Here is a 21,053-nt window from a genome sequence, read left to right on the forward strand (position 1 = left end):
ACGATCACGATAAGATAAAATATCGTCATATTGCCCAGCTCTCGCTGAGGCTACTGCCCTCTCACCACAAGTATGGTTTGCTAACCATGCTGAGAAATCCTGAAAACTGGAACGGTTTCCCTCCGTGCTCAGGACCATTCGGTCTATCCACAGTTTGTTGAAGCCGTTTGGGTCGCAGGACTGTGAGGGCAATTGCAAAACATTATGCTTGCTCCTCTTAAGGGTGTATATAGTGGATTTTCAGGCGTGTTTGGAGTCGTTGTCCTGCTGTAGAGGCCATTCTATTTTCATCGTCAGCTTTTATTTCAGTATTTGCTGGTGTTTGACTGAATCCATTCTTCCCTCCACCAATGAAATGTTCCCAGTGCCACTGGCTGCAACGCAAACCCAGAGCATAATCTATCCAGCCCTGTGCTTAACAATAGGACAATATCTTTCTTTATTGAGTATTAAGCCCTATATCACAGTGTAGACTGGGTGAACCGATGTGATGTTGGGAATGATCAGGACATCTCCAAAGCAGAACTGAGGCAATAAAAGACAAACCCCAGTTGTATCTTTAAATCTGTTATTCTTGGTCTGGCTTCAGCTGAGGCCTGATGTCTGGGGCTATTCCAAAACCGTCAGCTGGCTCCTCTTGAGGTTGTTCATTGTGGATTTGAGGATCATTATCCTGCTGTAGGAGCCATCCTCTCTTCATTTGTAGCTTAAATGAATCCATTCTTTCCTCCACCAGTGAAATGTTTCCAGTGCCACTGGCTGCAATGCAAACCCAGAGCATAATCGATCCACCCCTGTGCTTAACAATAGGACATCTTTTTTTATTGAGTATTAAGCCCTATATTACAGTGCGACCCGATGTGATGTTGGGAATGATCAGGACATCTCCAAAGCATAACTGAGGCAATAAAAGACACACCCCAGTTGTATCTTTAAATCTATTGTTCTTGGTCTGGCTTCAGCTGAGGCCTGATGTCTATGAGGGCTATTCCAAAACTGCCAGCTTTTTAGAAGAGAAAAAGGGCCCAAAAGCAAAAGTTAGTGTTGTCTGCACAGTCAGTGTTAAGTAACACTGTCTTTGGCAATTGTCACAGCTTGTAGCAGCTAAGACTCCTCCAGTTTTTGTTGGTGGCGGGGGGGGGGGGGGGGGGGGGGTAGTTCTTGGGCCATCTGGCTGCACTGATCTTCTAAGGTCTATCCACAGTATCCACAGATTATGCTGAGGGACTGTGAGGGCCGTGGCAAAACCTTCAGCTTGCACTGGGGATGCAACCCCACCAATACCCTTACATTAACTTTGCGTATTTGCCTATACCCAATACTGATCCGACAGCATTGTGGAATGCATAAACCACATACCTCACCATGTGGGAGAGAGGCATCACTTTACTAAGTTTGTAGTAAAGTTTATTTAATGGTGTTGTCTGGGCTCACCTTTATTCTGAAATTTCGAAATCTATAAGACCAAACAGGAGCTAAAAGCTCGTCCCATCTCGGTTTTTCTTGCGAGGGAGCAGCTGTGGCAGTGACGGCTGTCCCCCATTACAGGCGCAAGCCTCCAACCAATCAGTTCAGCTCTGGTCTCTTTTCTATTACTGAAAAACAGCAGAAACAGCAAAGCTGTGGCTTTTAAAAACAGCTAAGGGGATTAAAATTTGGAATTTACTGATGAATATTTAATGAAAATCATGTAATCTGTGGATATTGGACTCTTCTGGGACTCAAAACAGTGTTGGGCCGGGTCTACCTACCTGCATGTGTGCCTGTGTGTGTGAGAGACCCCCTGCTTCCCTTCCTCCTTGCGTTGGTTTTAGCAGATTTTCCGAGCTTGATTGCTCGAATAGTCTGATTAGATAGAGTGATTCCTGCTGTTTGCTATGATGTGTGTATCATGTCTGTAAGTCACTCTGGCCCTGAGATATGAAGCCTAGAATATCGACGGTGCAGGAATCGGGTTCATGAATGTGAATGGATCGGTCTGTGAATTGGCCTAATTATCCGATACCCGATCCAACTAATTTTGTTAGTATCGGGACCGTTATCCGATCCTAGTATTGGATCGGTGCATCCCTAGCTTGCACCTCTTGAGGTAGTCCATTGTGGATTCTGAAGTGTGTATAGGATCATTATCCTGCATTACACTGCATTCGGAGCCTAGATGGGACCCATGTGAGATTAAGGTGGGCTGTAAACAATGGGGCCCATTTGGGAAGCCCAATTGTGTGCCAGAAAAAACGGATGTACAAACCCACTCAGAGGCCATGCCCATCTGGAACCCACCAAGCACATGTTCCACCCATGTGAGCCCCACATGAGCATGTTGGCCGCGACTGTATGTGTCTGCTATCATTTGACAGTCTAATGTGACGATGGCTGTAAACACCTGAACTGGTTGTAACTGCTGTTATGTGGAGTGTGTGTGTGTATGTGTGTGTGTGGTTGTCATGGTCTGCAATGTGGGCTCCACATGTCTGCCATTGTCTGCCACTGTCTGCACAGCAGAAGTGCACGGCTCAGCAGCTCCACGCAGAGCACGCTATGGGCTTCTTTGTGTATGTGTGTGGACCTAGCCGGATACAATAAACAGGGCTGTGATAATTAGATGACTTATTATTAATCAATTATTAAAAAGCTATTATTTAGCCGTACAGTGGATCAGTTGCACTTTATTCATGGTTGCTTTTGAGAAAAATAGGATTTATGATTTTTTTGTATAATATAGTTAATAAAGCACTGAACTGTGGATTAGTATTAGTGATAATACTCATAATAGTAATGATAATATTGCACATTAATTGTTATTATAAAACATCTTTTAAAGTACCGATATCACAATAGGCTACAATTTGCCAGTTTAGCTTCCAAGCAAATACAGAACAATATTCTGACTAAAGTTGCAAAGGGGTGGGAATTTTCCAAAAATTTCCAGTAAATTACCGATATCTTTCCATGGAAACTTCAGCTCGGGAACTTTGGAAATATTCCAAAATGTTAAACTACATTGGGATTTTGAGAACTTTGGGTAATTGTGGGAATTTATTGGAATTAATAGGAAATAATTGGATAATTGAAATGAACTGTATCATACATTATCATCAATGTACTGTTTTTGTCAACAGCACATTTATTATGGGAATTAATGGGTAGTTATGGGAAGTATCAGACTTTAGGTGGTCCTTTGGTCACAAATGTGTTCTTTCATTAGTGGTGAGTGTCAGGTTTCTAGAAATCATCTGGACATATGCTGTACATTTGATGAACAGGAGGAATAAACAGGGAACTCAGGGGGTGTGGTTTCAATAGCATTTCAGTGTGTAATATGCCATGTGCCTGGGATTGAGGAGCAGCTGTTTTGATATCATATCTAATTATTTTAGCCAAGATTATGCTTCAGTATATTTTTTTACTATCTATACATAAGTTTCTCAATTTTAGCTTCGAAGATTCCCATTTTATTCCCATTAATTCCTGTCTATTCCTGTTAATTCCCATGGTAAATTTCCCAACCAAAAATCCCCAGAATATTGCAACCCTAAATCTGACCAATCACACCTCTGCCCACCTCTGGTCATGAATGCTATTATCCAGACCCAAATGAAATCAGAGACAGCAGTTTTATAGGTATTAGAGTTTATAGGATTTATTGGGTCATGTAATACAGTACATCATGGTCATGACATTGAGTCCCAGCTGATGTTGCTTAAAGACAATATGGAGACTCAGCTGGACACCACAAGAACACTGGTCTAATGCTGTGTTGTCCAGGGTCACTAGCGTCTGTGGAAATTTCGCACCTGAGTCCTACATTTTAAGTCTTCATGTCCCGCAATCCCCAGTGCGGCCCTCCTTCACCACGGTGCGTCAAATTGCGGCCACACGAGCTCATCTGGTGTCACAGTCCTCATCAGTATGACTGACCCCATCTGGAACGTAGCAGCTAAATTAGCCTTTTGTTAATTCGTCAGCTTAATAAAGCCTGGTACCCTGGGAGTCTGCTCCCGTGTTGTGCAGAGTCGGGTGCAGATTCCATTATCTGTTGACGCTGTTAAAGCCTTTAAAGAATATTTATAGGGGTTGAACTTGAGGTCTGAGGATCTCGTAAAGATAACGTAGGCCTACGGCGTGTCAGGCTAGCAGAGAAGAGTCTTTCACATTATCACGGGCTCAGACTTTGACTGAGGCTCCTACAGACGTGCAGTAATGAGATCTTTCCTTCCACATGATCCTGTTTTCTTGCTTTTTTGGCCCCCAGATTATTACATAATGGTAATGAAGTCACTCACCATTTCATTTCAATTAACTGCATCCGTAGAAAAAGAAGACCTCCTGTAAATGCTTCTTAACAGAAGAAAAAAAATTGATTTCATTGCATTGAGAGTTTGGCCAAAAGTATTGAGACACCTACTCATTCACGATATTCTAAAGCAGTTTATAAGCAGTTTATCCTGTTTTGTTGGAGGAACTGTCTCTACTCCCCAGGGAAGAAGAAGGTTTTCTAATAGATTTTGGAGAATCACTGCTGTGAGGACATGATTGCATTCAGCGACAAGAGCGTTAATGAGATTGTTGGATGATGATGATGATCACCACCCCACCTCATCATCCCCAACTCCCCAACTTCATCTCAAAAGTACTGGAAGGAGCTCCACCATCCATCATTCCAGAGCTCCACAGCTCAATACTGGGGGGCTTTTATACCCCTCTAGCCCTGGCCTGGAATTATTAGGCAACATGGTGCCAATAGGTTCATGTTCATCTTCTCCAGAGAGTCCTATTCTATTGGTAGCACTTCTCTACAGGAACTAGACAGGCTGTGTGACTGTGTGTGTGTGTGTGTGTGTGTGTGTGTGTGTGTGCATTTGCACATCTGTGTCAGCAATTAGACGGGGTGTCCACAAACTTTTCAAACTACATAAACCACATACGTAATAATATGTAAAGGTGCCACAGAAGGTCCCTTGAGCAGTTTGGTTCCATAAATAACCAAGTGTGAGAACCTTTACATTGGTAAAGAACCTCCAACATCATGTGATGCTTCTGTAGACCTTTAGTAGGGTCTTCACACTCACACTCACACTAAATACTTGAGGAGGTGAAGCAGTGGTGGTTCATCGGTTAGAACTCCAGGCCATTGATGACAGGGTTATGGGGTTGATACCCGGGCTCGGCAAGCTGCCACTGTTGGGTCCTTGAGCAAGGCCATTCACCCGCTCTGCTCCCAGGGCGATGGAGTTGGCTGCCCACGGCTCTGGATGGGTGTGTGTTCTCACTGCCCCTAGTTCACTAGTGTGTGTTTGTGTGTGTTCACTACCACATATGGGTGGGCACATTTTTACAGTGACAAATACATGCACCTTTTCCTTTCACGTCTCTATTACAATCAGGCTTGTTCATGAACCTCCAAATGGTTCTTCTGGGGAATCGCTCGAAGAACCTTTTGCAGCACCTTTGCAGTTTTTATTAGAGTGTATTTTATTGCCTTTGCATGAATTTCCCTGTAAACAGGACGTGACGCATTCAGCAAGAATGGCCCCTTACAGCCCCTTAAATTCTGAATCATGTACAAAAGACACCCCCCGACTTCTTTCTCTAGTTAAAACTGGACTCCACAAGACTTTAAAAGGTGTTCTGTGGTATCTGGCACCAAGACATTGGCAGCCAGGGGAGGGCGGTTTGCTGATTTCCCTGCTCAGATGGAAACAGACCGTCCTCCAGGCCTGGAATTGCCCAGCTCTGCCAGTCCTGTAAGTTGCAAAGTGGGTGGCAATGACCCTGTCGCTGGTTCACTGGTTGCCTTTCTATTGAGCACTTGTAGTGGGTACTGACCATTGCATATCAGGAACACCCTGCCTACAAGACCTGCCCGATGTTTTTGAAGATGCTCAGATTCTTTAGCTGCTTCCAACACATCAACACCCAGGACAATCTAAGACATGGCTCCTAAATCTACATCCAGATACTCCTGAAGGCCATGGCTATGTTTGTTGAGTGTGTTGGGATGGAATAACTGCATGCGGATAGATCTTTGATGCCAGGGTTGAAGACTGTCCGGTCTGTGATTATCTGCAGCTAATGCTAGGCCTGGTTATGGTGTTGTGGTGTAAAATAAAGTTCCTCACTTCGGAGTGTTTTCCATGCTGTCTAATCACCAAGCTGTCGTGATTAAATCACATGCTGCTGCTCCGTACTCTCGGGTGAATAAACGATGTCTAATTCCTGCTTGGTGACTCATCGCCTTGTGTTCTCTTCCATCGAACTGCTGCAGCTCCGGAGACCAGAAACCTTCTCGTTTCTCACAGCTCTGTTATTGTCTGGGCCGCTGAGACTGCAGTAGTTTGTGATTTGGGATGCTCTCTATGTCGATATTAACTGGCTGTGTGCTTATTCAGTGTTTCTTCTGAAATCTAGAGCATTAGCTTTGCACTTGATGTCGGAACATTGCTGGGGATTTGATAGCAAGAGCATCAGCAAGGTCAGGTTCTGACCTGGTGTTGGAGGATTAGTTTTTCCACTTTCAGTTCCTCAAAAGCTCCGTCGTTTCAGAGAACGCAGCTCCACTGCTCCACAGCCCAATGCTGGGGGGCTCTATACCCCTCTAGCTGACTCGTGGCCTTGAGCATGTACAGCCAAAGATGTCAAAAGTATTCAGATACGAGGGTTTAAAAGACTTCTATAGAAGCTGAAGTATCAACTGAAGCTTTTTACTCCAGTAAAAGTGTAAAAGTACTGGTTTCAGAACGACTTCAAGTAGAAAAGTAAAAGTAATGGAAGGAAAACAAAGGCCGAAAGCTTAGGCTGCGCCACAGGGGTCTATAGTGCACTACCCCCCCCCACCTCCCCCTCCCCAAAACCCATTTCTCTAAAAGCCATAATGAGGAGAATGCTCTATTAAAATGTTAATGTTAAAAATGTTGGGCTGCACTAGGCTCCTGTTTCAGCTGCAGATATACCCTTTGAAAATGAAGCATTTCAGTAATATCAGCTCTATTAAAGGAGCGTCTCTGTGCTCTACTGAGCATTAACATGAGCTTCATGGAGGAAAATATGAGGAGTCGTTGTCTAGAAGTTCTGTAAAGCTGCAGAAAGTCAGACTTCAGAGGCGTGTGATCAATAAGCTTTATTGGAATGTAAATGTGGGGCTCAGTCGGGACGTTTCACTGCAGCTCTCTTGAGTCTCTGCCTCGGACACAGTCTTCAAACTAGACTACAGACGTCTGCTGTGAGCTCGCTGGAGAGTGACGGGACGGGTGCAGGTGCGATGGATCGCTTACTAACCAATAGGGAGTCAGAATGGTATGATGGATCAATTTATTTGGATAGGGTTTTTTTTTTTAAAACAGAGGGAAATTAAATAGGAGTAACGAGGCTGTTTCTAAATGTAAGGAGTAGAAAGTTCAGATAATTGGGTGAAAATGTGAGGAGTAGAAGTAAAACATTGGCTGAAAAATAAACAATTACTCCAGTAAAGTTTAGATAACCATCATTTCTACTTAAGTACGGTACCAAAGTATTTGTACTTCATTACTTGACACCTCTGTGTACAGCTGTACAGTATATAGTATTATTATTATATCGTCCAACCCGTTCCAACATGAACCCGGTCACCTCTCTGCCTGACACGAGTCCAGGCTGCTGCTGCTCTTTTTCCAACTTTACTGGCTCATGAGAGTTTATATCTAATTTAGCTTTCAAGGGCATAACTCAGGAAGTGCAGGGGTCATTTGAGGTCCGGTTCCTGCCCCTGCCTGTGGTTCCACCTGTGAGACCCATAAGGTCCAACATTTTCTACACTTGAGGAATTACTGCTGTCACCATTTCTGAGTTTTTACATTAAATTCGGTGTAAAACAATCAGAAAGTAGCTAAAGTGGATTTACTCTCAGCAAGAGATACCGCAAATACACAGCATGATATGGACAAAAGTATTGGGACACCTACACATTACACCTACAGGAGCTTATATGACATCCTATTCTAAATCCATTACTATGGATTTACCCCTTTTGCTCTAAGCTCTAACAGCAGCCGGTCTGGAGCTCTGCAGTTATTGGTGTTGGTGAATGGGAGCGCTTAGGAACCACAGAGAGAAGCTCAGCCACCAAGTGTCTGGACACTAGTACAGAGCCTAGTGCAGAAAGGTCTCCAACGCTCTGCTGCTGACTCAATAACTGCAGAGCTCCAGACCTGCTGCTGCTGGTAGAGCCGTAAAGGTACAGACGTTGGAGAAACACCTTGCACCTATTGGTTGTTCTGCAGAAGACTCTCCAGTGTGTCGTTGGTTTCTGTGACCCTGCTGTCCCTAAGAGTGACAAAGGTCCATTTTCAGGCCAGCTGCATCTGCCATAGTGCCAAGCTGTGCCTACACACACACACACACACACACACAATAAACATGTCCTAAATCAGTGCTGTGAAAGAATTCCTTTAAATCTTATCCTCCGAATCCTGTGGAGACTTGTGTTTACTGAGAGTAGTTGCCCACAGCCAAAGTTGTAAGCTATAAAACATCTATAGTCCCATCTGAGGGAACTCTTAACTAACGTGTTTATCAGACTGCCTGCCTGAGACACGGAGAGGAGACGGAAAGCTGAGTGAAGCCATTGTTTTTAAATGCTCATTCATTCGTTCTCTAATTCCTTCTTGTGGTTTCCATTTACCGTCAGCCTTTGAGAGGGACTGATAGGTGCCTTGGGGAAAAGGAACGTCCAGCTCGAGAGCCATTACGCTGGAATGCCAGCGAGAATGCTTGGGCCGCCGTCCAATACCGCAAGAGTATGCGGCGACAGAAGTGGGTTAGAGGCGACGTCAGTGCGCTCCCGTTCCTCCAGTTAACTGTTCGAGAGGCTCTCGGTACTGATAGTTTATCAGAGGTGAAGTTGGCTGGGAAATGGCGGTTTGCGACAGAATTCCAGCGATTCGGATACGTCGGAAGTGAGATAAAAGGCCTGTTAAAATGACGATGGCAGCGTTGTAGCTATTTAGCGCACTCCAGAGCTTCTGGCAGTCTCTGAAAGACTCTTTTATCCGAGTGTTCCTGGAGGTATTTGATTAGGAGAAGCGAGGAAGTTCTGCAAAAGAGCCGAAAGGAGTGTTAAACATAAGGCCTGGCATTCTCTAAGGAGAACATTACACAGGACATTGCACATAGAGATATATACGGATATATACAAAAAAAGACAAAAGTATTGGGACATCTAATCATTTAATCATTAATTCTTCTAAAATCAAGGGTATTAAAAAGAGTGGATCCAGCTTTTATTGGAGTAACTGTCTCTACTGTCCAGGGAAGAAGGCTTCTACTAGATTTTGGAGGAACATTGCTGTGAGGGTTTGATTGCATTCAGCGACAAGAGCGTTAGTGAGCTCAGGATGTTGGATTATGATGATAATGATGATGATGATGATCACCACCGTACCTCATCACCAACTCTCCAATGCACCCCCAGAGATATTGGGGGGAGCACCAACCATCATTCCAGAGGGCTTTATAGCCTTCTTCCCTGGACAGAGGAGACTCCAATAAAAGCTGGATCCACTTTTTTTAATACCTTTGATTTTAGAAGAATTAATGATTAAATGTTTAGGTGTCCCAATACTTTTGTCATTATTATGCCTGGCATTAGGTGCCATGGCGCCAGTAGGAGGTTTATCTTTAACTGCTCGATAGAGTCCTATTCTATTGGCGATACTTCTCTACAGGGAGTAGTGTATGTGTGTAAGCTGTATGTGTGTGCTTTTGCACATCTGTGTCAGCAATGGGTGCAACTTAAAGGATGAGCTGAATGCATTTATTAAAAGGGGTGTCCACAAACCCCTGGGTATGTCCAGCAGAAGAAATTGAACCCTCTGGTAGGGGACTCTTACCTGCTACTCTACACCAACCACTCTGACTGCAAACTTCTGAACAGTGATGCCAAACGTTTGATGCTGATTGTGTTGAATGTTGGTGTTGAACGTCTTTCTCAAGCCTTCTCTGTTTGCTACTCTTCCCCTGTAGGCGAGAGCTATGTGTGCGCCTCCAATGAACCCTTCCGTAAAGTGGAGTACACCAAGAACGTGAACCCGAACTGGTCAGTGAATGTGAAGATGGGCACCTCGCGCTCTCTTTCTTCTCTGCCCACTCTGAAAAGCGAGCTGAGGGAGAGGGAGAACAAGGACTTCATCAAGCCCAAGCTGGTGACGGTCATCCGCAGCGGGGTCAAACCGCGCAAGGCCGTCCGAATCCTGCTCAACAAAAAGACGGCCCACTCCTTCGACCAGGTGCTGACCGACATCACAGATGCCATTAAGCTGGACTCCGGAGTGGTTAAGAGACTGTACACTCTGGAAGGAAAGCAGGTAGGAGGGTTATTTATTTGTGCAGCAATTAGTGGGCAAAATACACAAAAGTGAAAAAGGCAACGTTCAGTACACTACGGTACAACTTATAGCTCTATAGATGGACGGTAAGTTTTATTTATTCAGACTTTACACACTATAGGTTCCCTTAGTCCAGACTTTACACACTATACAGGCTGTGTTTGTCCAGACATTACAAACTATAGGTTCCCTTAGTCCAGACTTTACACTCAACAGGTTTTATTTGTCCAGACTTTACACACTATAAGTTGCCTTTGTTTTTACACTCTATAGAGGTTGTGTTTGTTCAGACCTTACTCTCAAAAGGTTGCTTTTGCTTAGACTTTACACGCCATAGGTTTTATTTGTCCAAACTTTACACACTATAGGCTGCCTTTGTCTAGACTTTACACTCAGTAGGTTGTATTTCTCCAGACTCCACACTTTACACTGTATACGGGTTGTGTTTGTTCAGACTTTACTCTCAAAAGGTTGCTTTTGCCTAGACTTTACACACTATAGGTTTCATTTGTCCAGACTTTACACTATACAGGTTGTCTTCGTCCAGACGTTACACATTATAGGCTGAATTTGTCCAGACTTTAAATACCATAGGTTGCTTTTGTTCAGACTTTCCACTCAAAAGGTTGCTTTTGTTCAGACATTACGCACTATCTAGGTTGTCTTTGTCCAGACGTTACACATAATAGGTCGTATTTGACCAGACTTTACACACTTTAGACTTTACACACCATAGGTTGCCTTGGTCCAGACTTTACACACTATAGGTTATCTTTGTCCAGACTTTACACACTACAGGTTGTATTTGTCCAGACAGGACAAACTATAGGTTCCCTTAGTCCAGACTTGACACTAAATAGGTTTTATTTCTACTGACTTTACACACTACAGGTTGAATTTGTCCAGACTTTACACATTATAGGTCGTATTTGACCAGACTTTACACACTTTAGGATGCCTTTGACCACACTTTACACACTACAGGTTGTATTTGTCCAGACATTACAAACTATAGATTCTCTTAGTCCAGACTTTACACTCAATAGGTTGTCTTTGTCCAAACTTTACACATTGTACAGGTTGTGTTTGTCCAGACTTTACTCTAAAAAGGTTGCTTTTGCCTAGACTTGACACTCAGTAGGTTGTATTTCTCCAGACTTTACACACTATAGGTTTAATTTGTCCAGACTTTACACTATACAGGTTGTCTTCGTTCAGACGTTACACATTATATGTGGAATTTGTCTAGACTTTAAAAACCATAGGTTGCTTTTGTCCAGACTTTACACATTATAGGTCGTATTTGACCAGACTTTACACACTTTAGGATGCCTTTGACCAAACTTTACATACTACAGGTTGTTTCTGTCCAGACTTTAAACACTTTATGTTGCCCTCGTCCAGACTTTACACACTATATGTGTCATTTTTCTAAAATATTACACACTATAGATTGCATTTGTCTAGTCGTAAGCAAACTACAGGTTCCGTTAGTTTGCGGAAAGTCTACTCTACATTTGTCTAGACTTATCCAAATCTGTCCAGGCTTTACACAAACATGTTTCACATGTAGATGAATGTAGCGTTTGGAGTCTTGCATTGGTGTAGCCTGATGTGTTTCTCCCCAGAGTTGGCAGAGGAAAGATATGGGGAAGGCAGTGCTGTTACCCACTACACTACAACAACTGCTAGACCTCTTCTGAACACATATAAAACCTGTGCTGTCAGAGTGAGCATTGAAAAGATTTCCGTAGTCTTCAACTAGATCTAGTAAAAAATCTAACAGTGGGTGGTCAGCTGTAAGAACTATACTGTTTGCAACAGAATAAGGTTTCTGGAGTGCCGTAGTGTCCTCAGATGTTCTGCACATGGGGAATTCATTGTCTCTGGTTAGCCAGACAACGCAATAAAGAGACTGCTTCCATGACATTTCCCACAAGGGAGCCTTGAATTATAAGGTTATGGCAGTATTTACATATAGATAGTTCAGCTGTATGCATCAGCAGCTATTATTGGCCACTTGCACCCATTTTTGCCCTTAACCAGCTGAGCCCAGATGGACTGCAGAGGGGACATGTGTAAGTATAATTCATGCTGGTCATGCATGAAAACAGTCGCAGCATCTCAAATACCTTTAACGAGGAACGGCATGGCCTTGAAAATATGCTTATTAAAACCTGAACTAATAAGAGTGAGGCAGGACAAGTCTGATGGGGGTAAAGAGGGGGTTAGGGAGCATGTTGCCCACAGAAAAAGAGACGCTGAGGCCATTCAGGCATCAAGCGAAGTGGTAAAGCTGTAAAGGGTGAGGAGTCCTTGCCTGTCTCTGTAGTACCTTGACCCCCCATGTTTTCTCAGATCACATTAGGGTTTAGTCTGCTTTGCTCTGGTTGTTGAAGTGAGTGGTGAAGAAGATCACCATGGCCAGATCCAAAGAGCTCTCTGAGGCCTTCAGAAAGAAGGTTGTAGATGCAGATAAGTCTGGGAATAATCCGTTCCAGTGTCAACTACATCATTTACTAGTGGAGAACATTTCAAAGAAGGGCCAACATGGTCAGATCAGGCCGTTCTTGCAAGTTCAGACCAAGAGTAGACCACAAAATTCTTAAAGGAGTCTCCAACAGTCCTAAAATGTCCTCACGGGACCTACAGGTAGATCTCACCACAGCTGATGTTGAAGTAAAGCATCTACCATTAGTAACAACTTTGATTTTCCTGGAGGAAACCCCTGCTGTCCTTGACATCAGGGCACGTATGAAACAAATATGTGCCAGAGAACACCAAGACAAAGCCCAGGACCTCTGGAGCTTTGTGGTTGGTGGTTGGTGTGGCGCAACAGATAACACCACTACCTGCCAGTGCGCTACCAAACCACGTGGGAGACTGGGGTTCGATTCCCAGTCTGGGTGACTATGCTGTGCTGCACCAATAAGTCCTTGGGCAAGACTCCTAACACTACACTGGCCTCTGTAAAATGAGTTACCTTGTAAGTCGCTCTGGATAAGACCGTCAGCTAAATGCCATAAATGTAAATGGAGCAATGTGATTTTGCAAACTTTGAATGGAAGTCAGTGTAAAATAACAGTTTATTCCAAGTAATTTAGAGAATTTCTATTCATCCAGAAGTATGTGTACAGTGCACATAAGCAGCTACAGGATTCAAACTATGGACAAAACTGAAAAGGGACAAAAATTGGGATACATGTGTTTTATTGGACAGCAGCCAGATGTTCATATAGATTAAAACAGACAATATAGAATTACATATAGAATTCTTTCTAGTCTATAGATGTAAGAACAGCCCTATAGTGTAGAGACTGTTAGGTATAGTCACCTAACTACATTTCATGAGGGTCAAATGGTGTTACGAGAAGGTGCAGCCATGCTACAGGGGTTTCCCTACAGATTTTGACGCTGTTTGAACACCACAGTATGTGCTCTGTCATCACGAACAACAAATCCTCCGCATTTCAGCACTTGCTAACATTTCAACTCGTGTTTACAGCTTATAAATATTTCAGTAACTCTGTTCAGTGGTGTCTACAAAGCAGAATAGAGGGGAAAACAGGGAAAATAAGGCCAGCGTTGTGTATCCTGCTGGCCCCAGCATACACAGGGTGGAGGGCTTGCTGTGAAAGGGGAGTATACACAGATGAGCTCGCAGTGACTCACAAAATAACAGCTGAACAGCTGAAGTGCTGCTTTTCTTACTCAGCCCTCTTTAAGACTTTCTCCCTAAACCTTTTTCTCATTTTGAGAGAAATCTGAGAATTCGAGGCATGGACTGCACAAGACCTCTGAAGGTGTCCTGTGGTATCTGGCTCCAAGTTGTTAGCAGCAGATCCTTTAAGTCCTGTAAGTTGTGAGGTGGGGCCTCCATAGATCACATCAGTGAACCTTAGGTGCCCATGACCCTGTCAAAAGTTCACGGGTGTTTCCTTATCTTGGAGCGCTTTTGGTAGGTACTGACCTACCAATGATCTGCCTGATGTTTTGGTTTATGCTCACCAAGCTAATATGCTGCCATGCCACTAAAACACCCTACTCTGAAAGACCCCTGAAGGTGGTATCTATGGTTTCTGGGCACCAACATCCTTATAAGTTACGAGGTGGAGCACCTCTAGCAGGTAAATGATGCACATGCCCTGACTTTTGGGTGGGGTATTGAATTACAGTGGCATGCAGGGGCCTTACAGAGTTTCTGTAGAATGGAGGGATGGCATTACCTTGCATCACCTCACATTGAGCCCTGCATTTGCTCAGCCAGCTTGCTCATGTGGAGCTCACATGGCTGAAACGTGGGCTAGTTGGGTTCCAGATGGGTTTGTACATCCGTTTTTACTGAGAACCAGTTGGGCTTCCCAAATAGGCTCATGGTAAAAGCCTACCCCAATCTCACAGGGGTCCCATCTAGGCCGCATATGCAGGTTACAACTCAGATGGCTCCATGTTTAACCCCTCCTGGTCCCATCAGTGACCCTGGTGGGCATCCATACGTGGGGCCAAAGTGGAACCCGTGGATAAAACCTTCTGGTCCTCTGCTGGGCTACCCATACAGGCCCCACAGGGACATGTTGGCTAGGTTGGTATGATCTACCATCCTATAAAAATACAGTCAAACCAGATTTCATTCAAGAAGTGGCTAAAAAGATGGGGTTCAAGCATCATGTGATTTAGGAATGGAGCATATACTCTACACCAGGTCTCAACCCTGGTCCTGGAGGCACTTTAGCCTGCACATTTTAGTGCTTTCCCTGCTCTCAACACAGCTGGTTTACACTGACGATATCTACGATATGCTCAGACAAGTATACTGTGTGTCACGATAAAAAAGTGTGTCATGATACGATAAAATACTGTCATATTGCACATCCCTACCCTAACCGGAACCTAACCATTATTTATTTATAGGATATTATCTCAAAATGTTGACATGCTGCAGCCAGAAGCAATAAAGAAGAACAACAGTACTAGGAATTGTCTTTCATAGATTTTTCTTAGGAAATCTTTTGTAAATCTGTGTTTTCTTGAGCCAGATCAGTCCATGCTTTTCTGTAATTACAGCCTGATTTGGACTTTTCATTAAATCTTGACCTCAAAATCGGAAAATCATGTCTAACCTGAAAATAGTTGGTACACTATATATATATATATATATATATATATATATATATATATATATATATATATATATAGTGTACTAATTAACAGCTATTTTCAGGCATTTCAGGCATTTTTTATTAATTTCTTTAAAGTCAAAAGTTTAAATACGCTAAGATTACTATGCCCTTAAACAGTTTGGGATGGCCCATATGATGATGTCATGTTTTTGGAAGCTCCTGATAGGTTTATTGGCAGCATCTTTAATTAGAGTTAATTAGAGACACACCTGTGGATGTATTTTAAGGCACACCTGAAACACGCTGCTTCTTTGTGTAACATCATGGGCAAGTTTAAAGAAATCAGCCAAGATATCAGGAGGAGAATTGTGGACTTGCACAAGTCTGGCTCACCCTTGGGTGCAATTTCCTGATGCCTGAAGGTGCCTCGTTCATCTGTACAAATTATTATACGCAAGTACAAACAAGATGGGAGTGTCCAGCCATCATACCGCTCAGGAAGGAGACAGGCTCTGTGTCCCAGAGATGAACGTACTTTGAAATGTGCCCAAATCAACCCAAGAACAGGAGCTAAAGACCTGGTGAAGTTGCCGGCTGAAGCTGGTAAGAGTGTGTCATTATCCACAGTGAAGCCAGGACTGTATCAACATGGGCTGAAAGGCCACTCTGCCAGGAAGAAGCCATTACTCCAAAAGAAACATAAAAAAGCCAAAGTAATGTTTGCAAATGCACATAGGGACAAAGACCTTCATTTCTGGAGACATGTCCTGTGGTCTGACCCAACTAAAATGGAACAGTTTGGCTGTAATGACCATTGATACGTTTGGAGGAAAAAGGGGGGAGCTTGCAAGCCTGAGAACACCATCCCACCTGTGAAACATGGGGGTGGCAGCATCATGTTGTGGGGTTGTTTTGCTGCAGGAGGGACTGGTGCACTTCACAAAATAGACGGCATCATGAGAAAAGAGCATTATGTGGAAATCCTGAAGCAACATCTCAAGACATCAGCCAGGACGTTAAAGCTTGGGCGCAAATGGGTCTTTTATATGGACAATGACCCGAAGCAAACTGCCAGACTGATTACAAAGAGGCTTAAGGAGAACAAAGTCAGTGTTTTGGAGTGACCATCACAAAGCCCTGATCTCAGTCCTATTGAAAATTTATGGGCAAAGCTGAAAAGGCATGTGCAAGCAAGGCGGCCTACAAACATGGCTCAGTTCCACCAGTTCTGTCAGGAGGAATGGGGCCAAAATTCCTGCCAACTACTATTGTGAGAAGCTTGTGGAAGGATATCCAAACCGTTTGACCCAAGTCGTACAGTTTTAGGGCAATGGTACCAATTCTAATGACATGTATTTAAACTTTTGACTTTGAAGAAATTAATAGAAATTGGCTTAAAAAATCCATCTCTAATTATTCTGGCATTTAGCAAATAGAAATCTTTTTGGTAATCCTAATTGATAACCCATAACTCACCTCCCCCCATTCTCTCTTCCTAAATAGGTACAGGGGAAGCCCTGAGTGGGATAGGACAGGCCTGCGCCCCTTGATGATGTCAGGGGGGATAGGCCTGGTAGGCTGAGCGCTACAGGGTGCCTTCTCTGCTGTATAGACGTCTCTCTCTCTCTCTCTCTCTCTCTCTCTTGTTCTCTCTTTCTCTATTTCTCTCTCGTTCGGTGAAATAGCATGGGGGACAGCACCGGCTTGATCTGCTGGAATTATGCAAAACCACCCGAAAGATCTGGCAGGCAAACGCGCATACAGAATGATTATGGTAATATCCTGAATGGGTTGGCACGAGTCTAACATTTCTGCTCCAGGCAGTGTTTTGATTTCCATTTCTCTCTTGTGCTCTCGCTCTCTCTCTGAGTTGGTGTTTGTCTGTGTGATACTGGTGGTTGAAAGGAAGACTTCTTCTTATTGGATTTTCCTTTATTCTTGAACACTGTGCTTTTGAATGTGCCAAAAAGAAGAACCTCGGGACTTCTCATGACTGCCAACACTTTGGCTAATAAAAAAAATTGTTAATAGTTGAGTAGATTGGAAAATATTAAACTCTGCCTGAAGATGTTCTCCTCGAATTTCTTCATAGTTCAACAAAAAGAAGCTTAAAGGACTCTCCTCATTGTGGAACATCATGGGCCACTCTTGGTGTTTTTCAATGTGATGAATATGGAGCCAACAGAGCCATTATGAGGGGGAACTGTGATGACTTTGCAAGTCTCACGGGCAGAAGTCACATTGCAGGGAAGCCCTCCGGCACTTACACAAGCGGCAAATGGAATGGATCACAGCCCATAAGCATAAAAAATGCATGTCAAGGAATAGCACTGTGCTCACACTGAGCCATTAGATCATTAGAAGAGGAGCCCTGCTCACTGCGAGAGGAGGAGAGTCGAGCAACTTCCAGCGAATTGAGTTAGTTCTCTTCTCTTCATAAATGTAAATGCATTAAGCTATAACACATAACACATTCCCTAATGCACACGGGTATAAAACTGCCCATTACGATTCCAGAGGGAACAAGCACTTCATCAGGTGGCGTGCCATTACTTTACCATCGTTGTGAAGCCCACCAGAACCCCAGAGGCTCGTTTTGGCTTTCGATAAAATGGCTTATAAACAAGCTTTTATTTTAAATGCTCTCAGCAGCACAGATATGCTGCATGTCCAAATGTTTGTGGACACCCCTTCTAATAAATGCGTTCAGCTACTTTTCGTTGCAGATGTGTGCTGGTGCACATAAACATGCTGCCTAGAGGGGTATAAAGCCCCCCAGCATTGAGCTGTGGAGCAGTGGAAGAGCTGTGTTCTCTGGAATGATTGATGCTACTTTATCTAATATCTTTGGGATGTGGAGTTGGGGAGTTGGGGATAAGGTGGGTTGGGGATCATCCAACATCCTGACCACATTAGCCTCACAGCAGTGCTCCTCCAAAATCTAGTAGAAAGCCTTCTTTCCTGGACAGTAGAGACCCCTGATTTGAGAAAAAACATTGAAAAAACATTGCATTAAGCAGGCGTCCCAATACTTCTGTCCATACAGTGTAACTCCTGCTGGTTCACATCAACAGTGTGACCTTTCGAAAAGATAGCTCCCTCTAGCAATGCTCCCGACATCTCCGATACATGTGAAACCAGCCACCGCCTCTTTTCAAACTGCCACTGATTTGGCATCACCGATGGCGGCACTGCACCAGTTAACAGATGCCTGTGCCGGCTAACATCCCTTAAGAGTGATGAGGGGAGAGAGCGCCATCTACCCACCCGGAGAGAGCGCAGGAAAATGTGATTCGAACTCGCGACCACAGTGAACTGGGCCATAGCTGGTTCCTTGGCATTACCAAAGAGTGAACTGCGATGATGGGCCGCTTAGACAGTTGCACCACTTGAGGATGTTCGACCACTATTCAGCCTCAAAAAGGAGGTCGAGGTGCTATATGTTAGCAAAATAATGACTAGTATTTCATTTATAATCTCAAATTATCTCAAAATGATTCATTTTCTTAAATAATTGATAACATTTCTAATAAATAAATAAGAATATACACAAATAGTTCAAGACGCTAAGTCATCTTTTGCTAAATTAGATCATGCCTTCGACTTATGATGGGAGTTGAAAGCAGTAGAAGAGGGGGAGAAGACTGTAAGAGAGGGAGGAGAATATACCATGAGCATTTTGAGCTTGAGTTCAGGTGGCTTTTGGCATTTTTTGCGGTAGGAAGCCAGGTCCCCCTCTGATGTGTGGAGTCAGGAATGATAGATGACTGGGTTAAAGGTAAGGTGACGGGGTGGCGAAGGGTTGGGCAGATTTGTCATAGACACGTGGACACGGCAGAGATGGACTTTATAGGACGTTTCAGAACTCCACTTTCGGACGTTAGTCAAAATGTATGAGATATTAACTCAACATGTTGACATATTGTAGCCAGAGACAGGAACGAAGAACAGCAGTTCTAGGAACTTCCATGTCTTCCATGCTGCTTACAGAACTGGGATTTTACAAAACCCGAATAGGCTAAATGAGCTGTACCTCCCTAAGCTTATGAATGAGCTGGAATCTGTGCTAACCTGGGTATTTTTAGCACTACGTAGCCACTGCTTGGAATCCCAAGTCAGTTGCTGTAGGGTGGTGATCGGTTTAGCTAAATCGGTCCATCCACCTGCCACTTTACAGCTGAACGTAGAGCCTCCAGCCCCCTGCTTAATGGGGTGCGGTCAGATGGTGTGAAGAGCCTTTTGTCCTAGCCTTTCATTTTCTTTAAAGATGAAAATTAGACGAGGAGATCCCGAGTTCCAGAGTTTCCGGGCTCCTGGGCTCCCCTGTCAACAGCCCACAGAGGGTCTTCTAAGAGGTGATAAGGGGCAATAAGCTGTGGTAAATATTTCAGATAGATTACACTGAAGAGTCAGCCAGCGTGTCCTTTCTTAGGCTAATCCAGCAGATTGATCTAATCCTCTAGTTTAGTGCTTTCTGTGATGGAGCTTGTCACTCTGTTAAGCTGCTTGTCGCACCCAGAGCCATGTTTGCTCCCTTTTCTACACAACTGTCCCACGCAATACATCTCCAGTGTGCGTATGAGTGTGGGGGACGGAGTTGTGTCCCGGGTGTTTGGTTGATTTAGAGATGCCTGGTACTTCTTAGCTTGGGATCGTCATGGGGTTGGAGGCGTTTCTGCATGTCACACACAATTACAGTAGACGTGCCCTCGTGGTGGCATGCTGAGAGACGGCGTCAAGAGGCCCTCAGTGCAATGGGATGTCCTCCGCTGTTGTTCTAGATAAAACGGCTGGTTTGCAGGGACGTCTTTTTGGGCTTCTTCTTGAGAATTCTCTAGTAAATAGAAGCATGCAGTCTGTAGTCAGGTCTGTGGTTCTATGTAGTGACGTGACACTTGAAAAAACCTGATTGAATGGTTCTTCAAATACAAGGAAAACCTTATGCAGATGGGTCTTAGTAGAACCCTTTACAGTAATATATATATATATATATATATATGTACTGTGAGGGTCGCAGCAAAACCTTCAGCTGGCTCCTCTTAAGGATGTTCATAGTGGATTTTGAGCTGCTGTAAATGCCACCCTCTGTTCATCTTCAGTTTTCTTACAGATGGTGGGATTTTTGTTTGTGTCCAGTATTTGCTGGTATTCTCATGAATCCATTCTTCCCTCTACCAGTGAAATGTTCCCTGTGCCACTGGCTGCAACACAAACCCAAAGCTTGATTGATCCGCCCCCAGGATTAACAGTTGGAGGGTTGTTCTTTTCATGCAATTCTGCATGAAAACTTATTGTCTCCAAACATAGCCCTGCTCACGAGTCCACAGGACTTGCCTTCATAGTGCATCAGGCTTGTGCATCAGGATGTTCCTCTGTAACCTTCTGAAACCTTCTGAGTTTTGTGTTGAGGTTGCAGGAATGGTTTTCGTATTGTTTAATGAAGATCATCAGCGCACCACCACTCTGCTAAATCATTTTGATTTGCATTTTAGCAACCCTCCATGCAGTTCTCCTGCTACTCAAAGTTGTGTTGGTCTTCCAGACTTCATCTTGACCTCCACCCACCATTCCCTTT

General features: G+C 43.8%; 1 protein-coding gene across 5 annotated transcripts in view; it reads left to right on the forward strand.

Moving 5' to 3' along the window:
* Positions 1 to 21,053, forward strand: part of dclk2a (doublecortin-like kinase 2a) — a 92,245-nt gene that overhangs the window by 6,632 nt on the left and 64,560 nt on the right. For all 5 annotated transcript variants that reach the window (XR_011979649.1, XM_072678564.1, XM_072678566.1 and 2 more), the window contains exon 2: positions 9,997 to 10,337. Coding sequence is in view for 4 of the 5 variants with exons in the window: in XM_072678564.1 (XP_072534665.1) it covers positions 9,997 to 10,337 (341 nt within the window). In the remaining variant the exon portion in view is untranslated. The remainder of the gene's footprint in view (positions 1 to 9,996; positions 10,338 to 21,053) is intronic.

This window comes from Salminus brasiliensis, chromosome 4 (assembly GCF_030463535.1).
Source record: "Salminus brasiliensis chromosome 4, fSalBra1.hap2, whole genome shotgun sequence".
In the NCBI taxonomy this organism is placed as follows: Eukaryota; Metazoa; Chordata; class Actinopteri; order Characiformes; family Bryconidae; genus Salminus; species Salminus brasiliensis.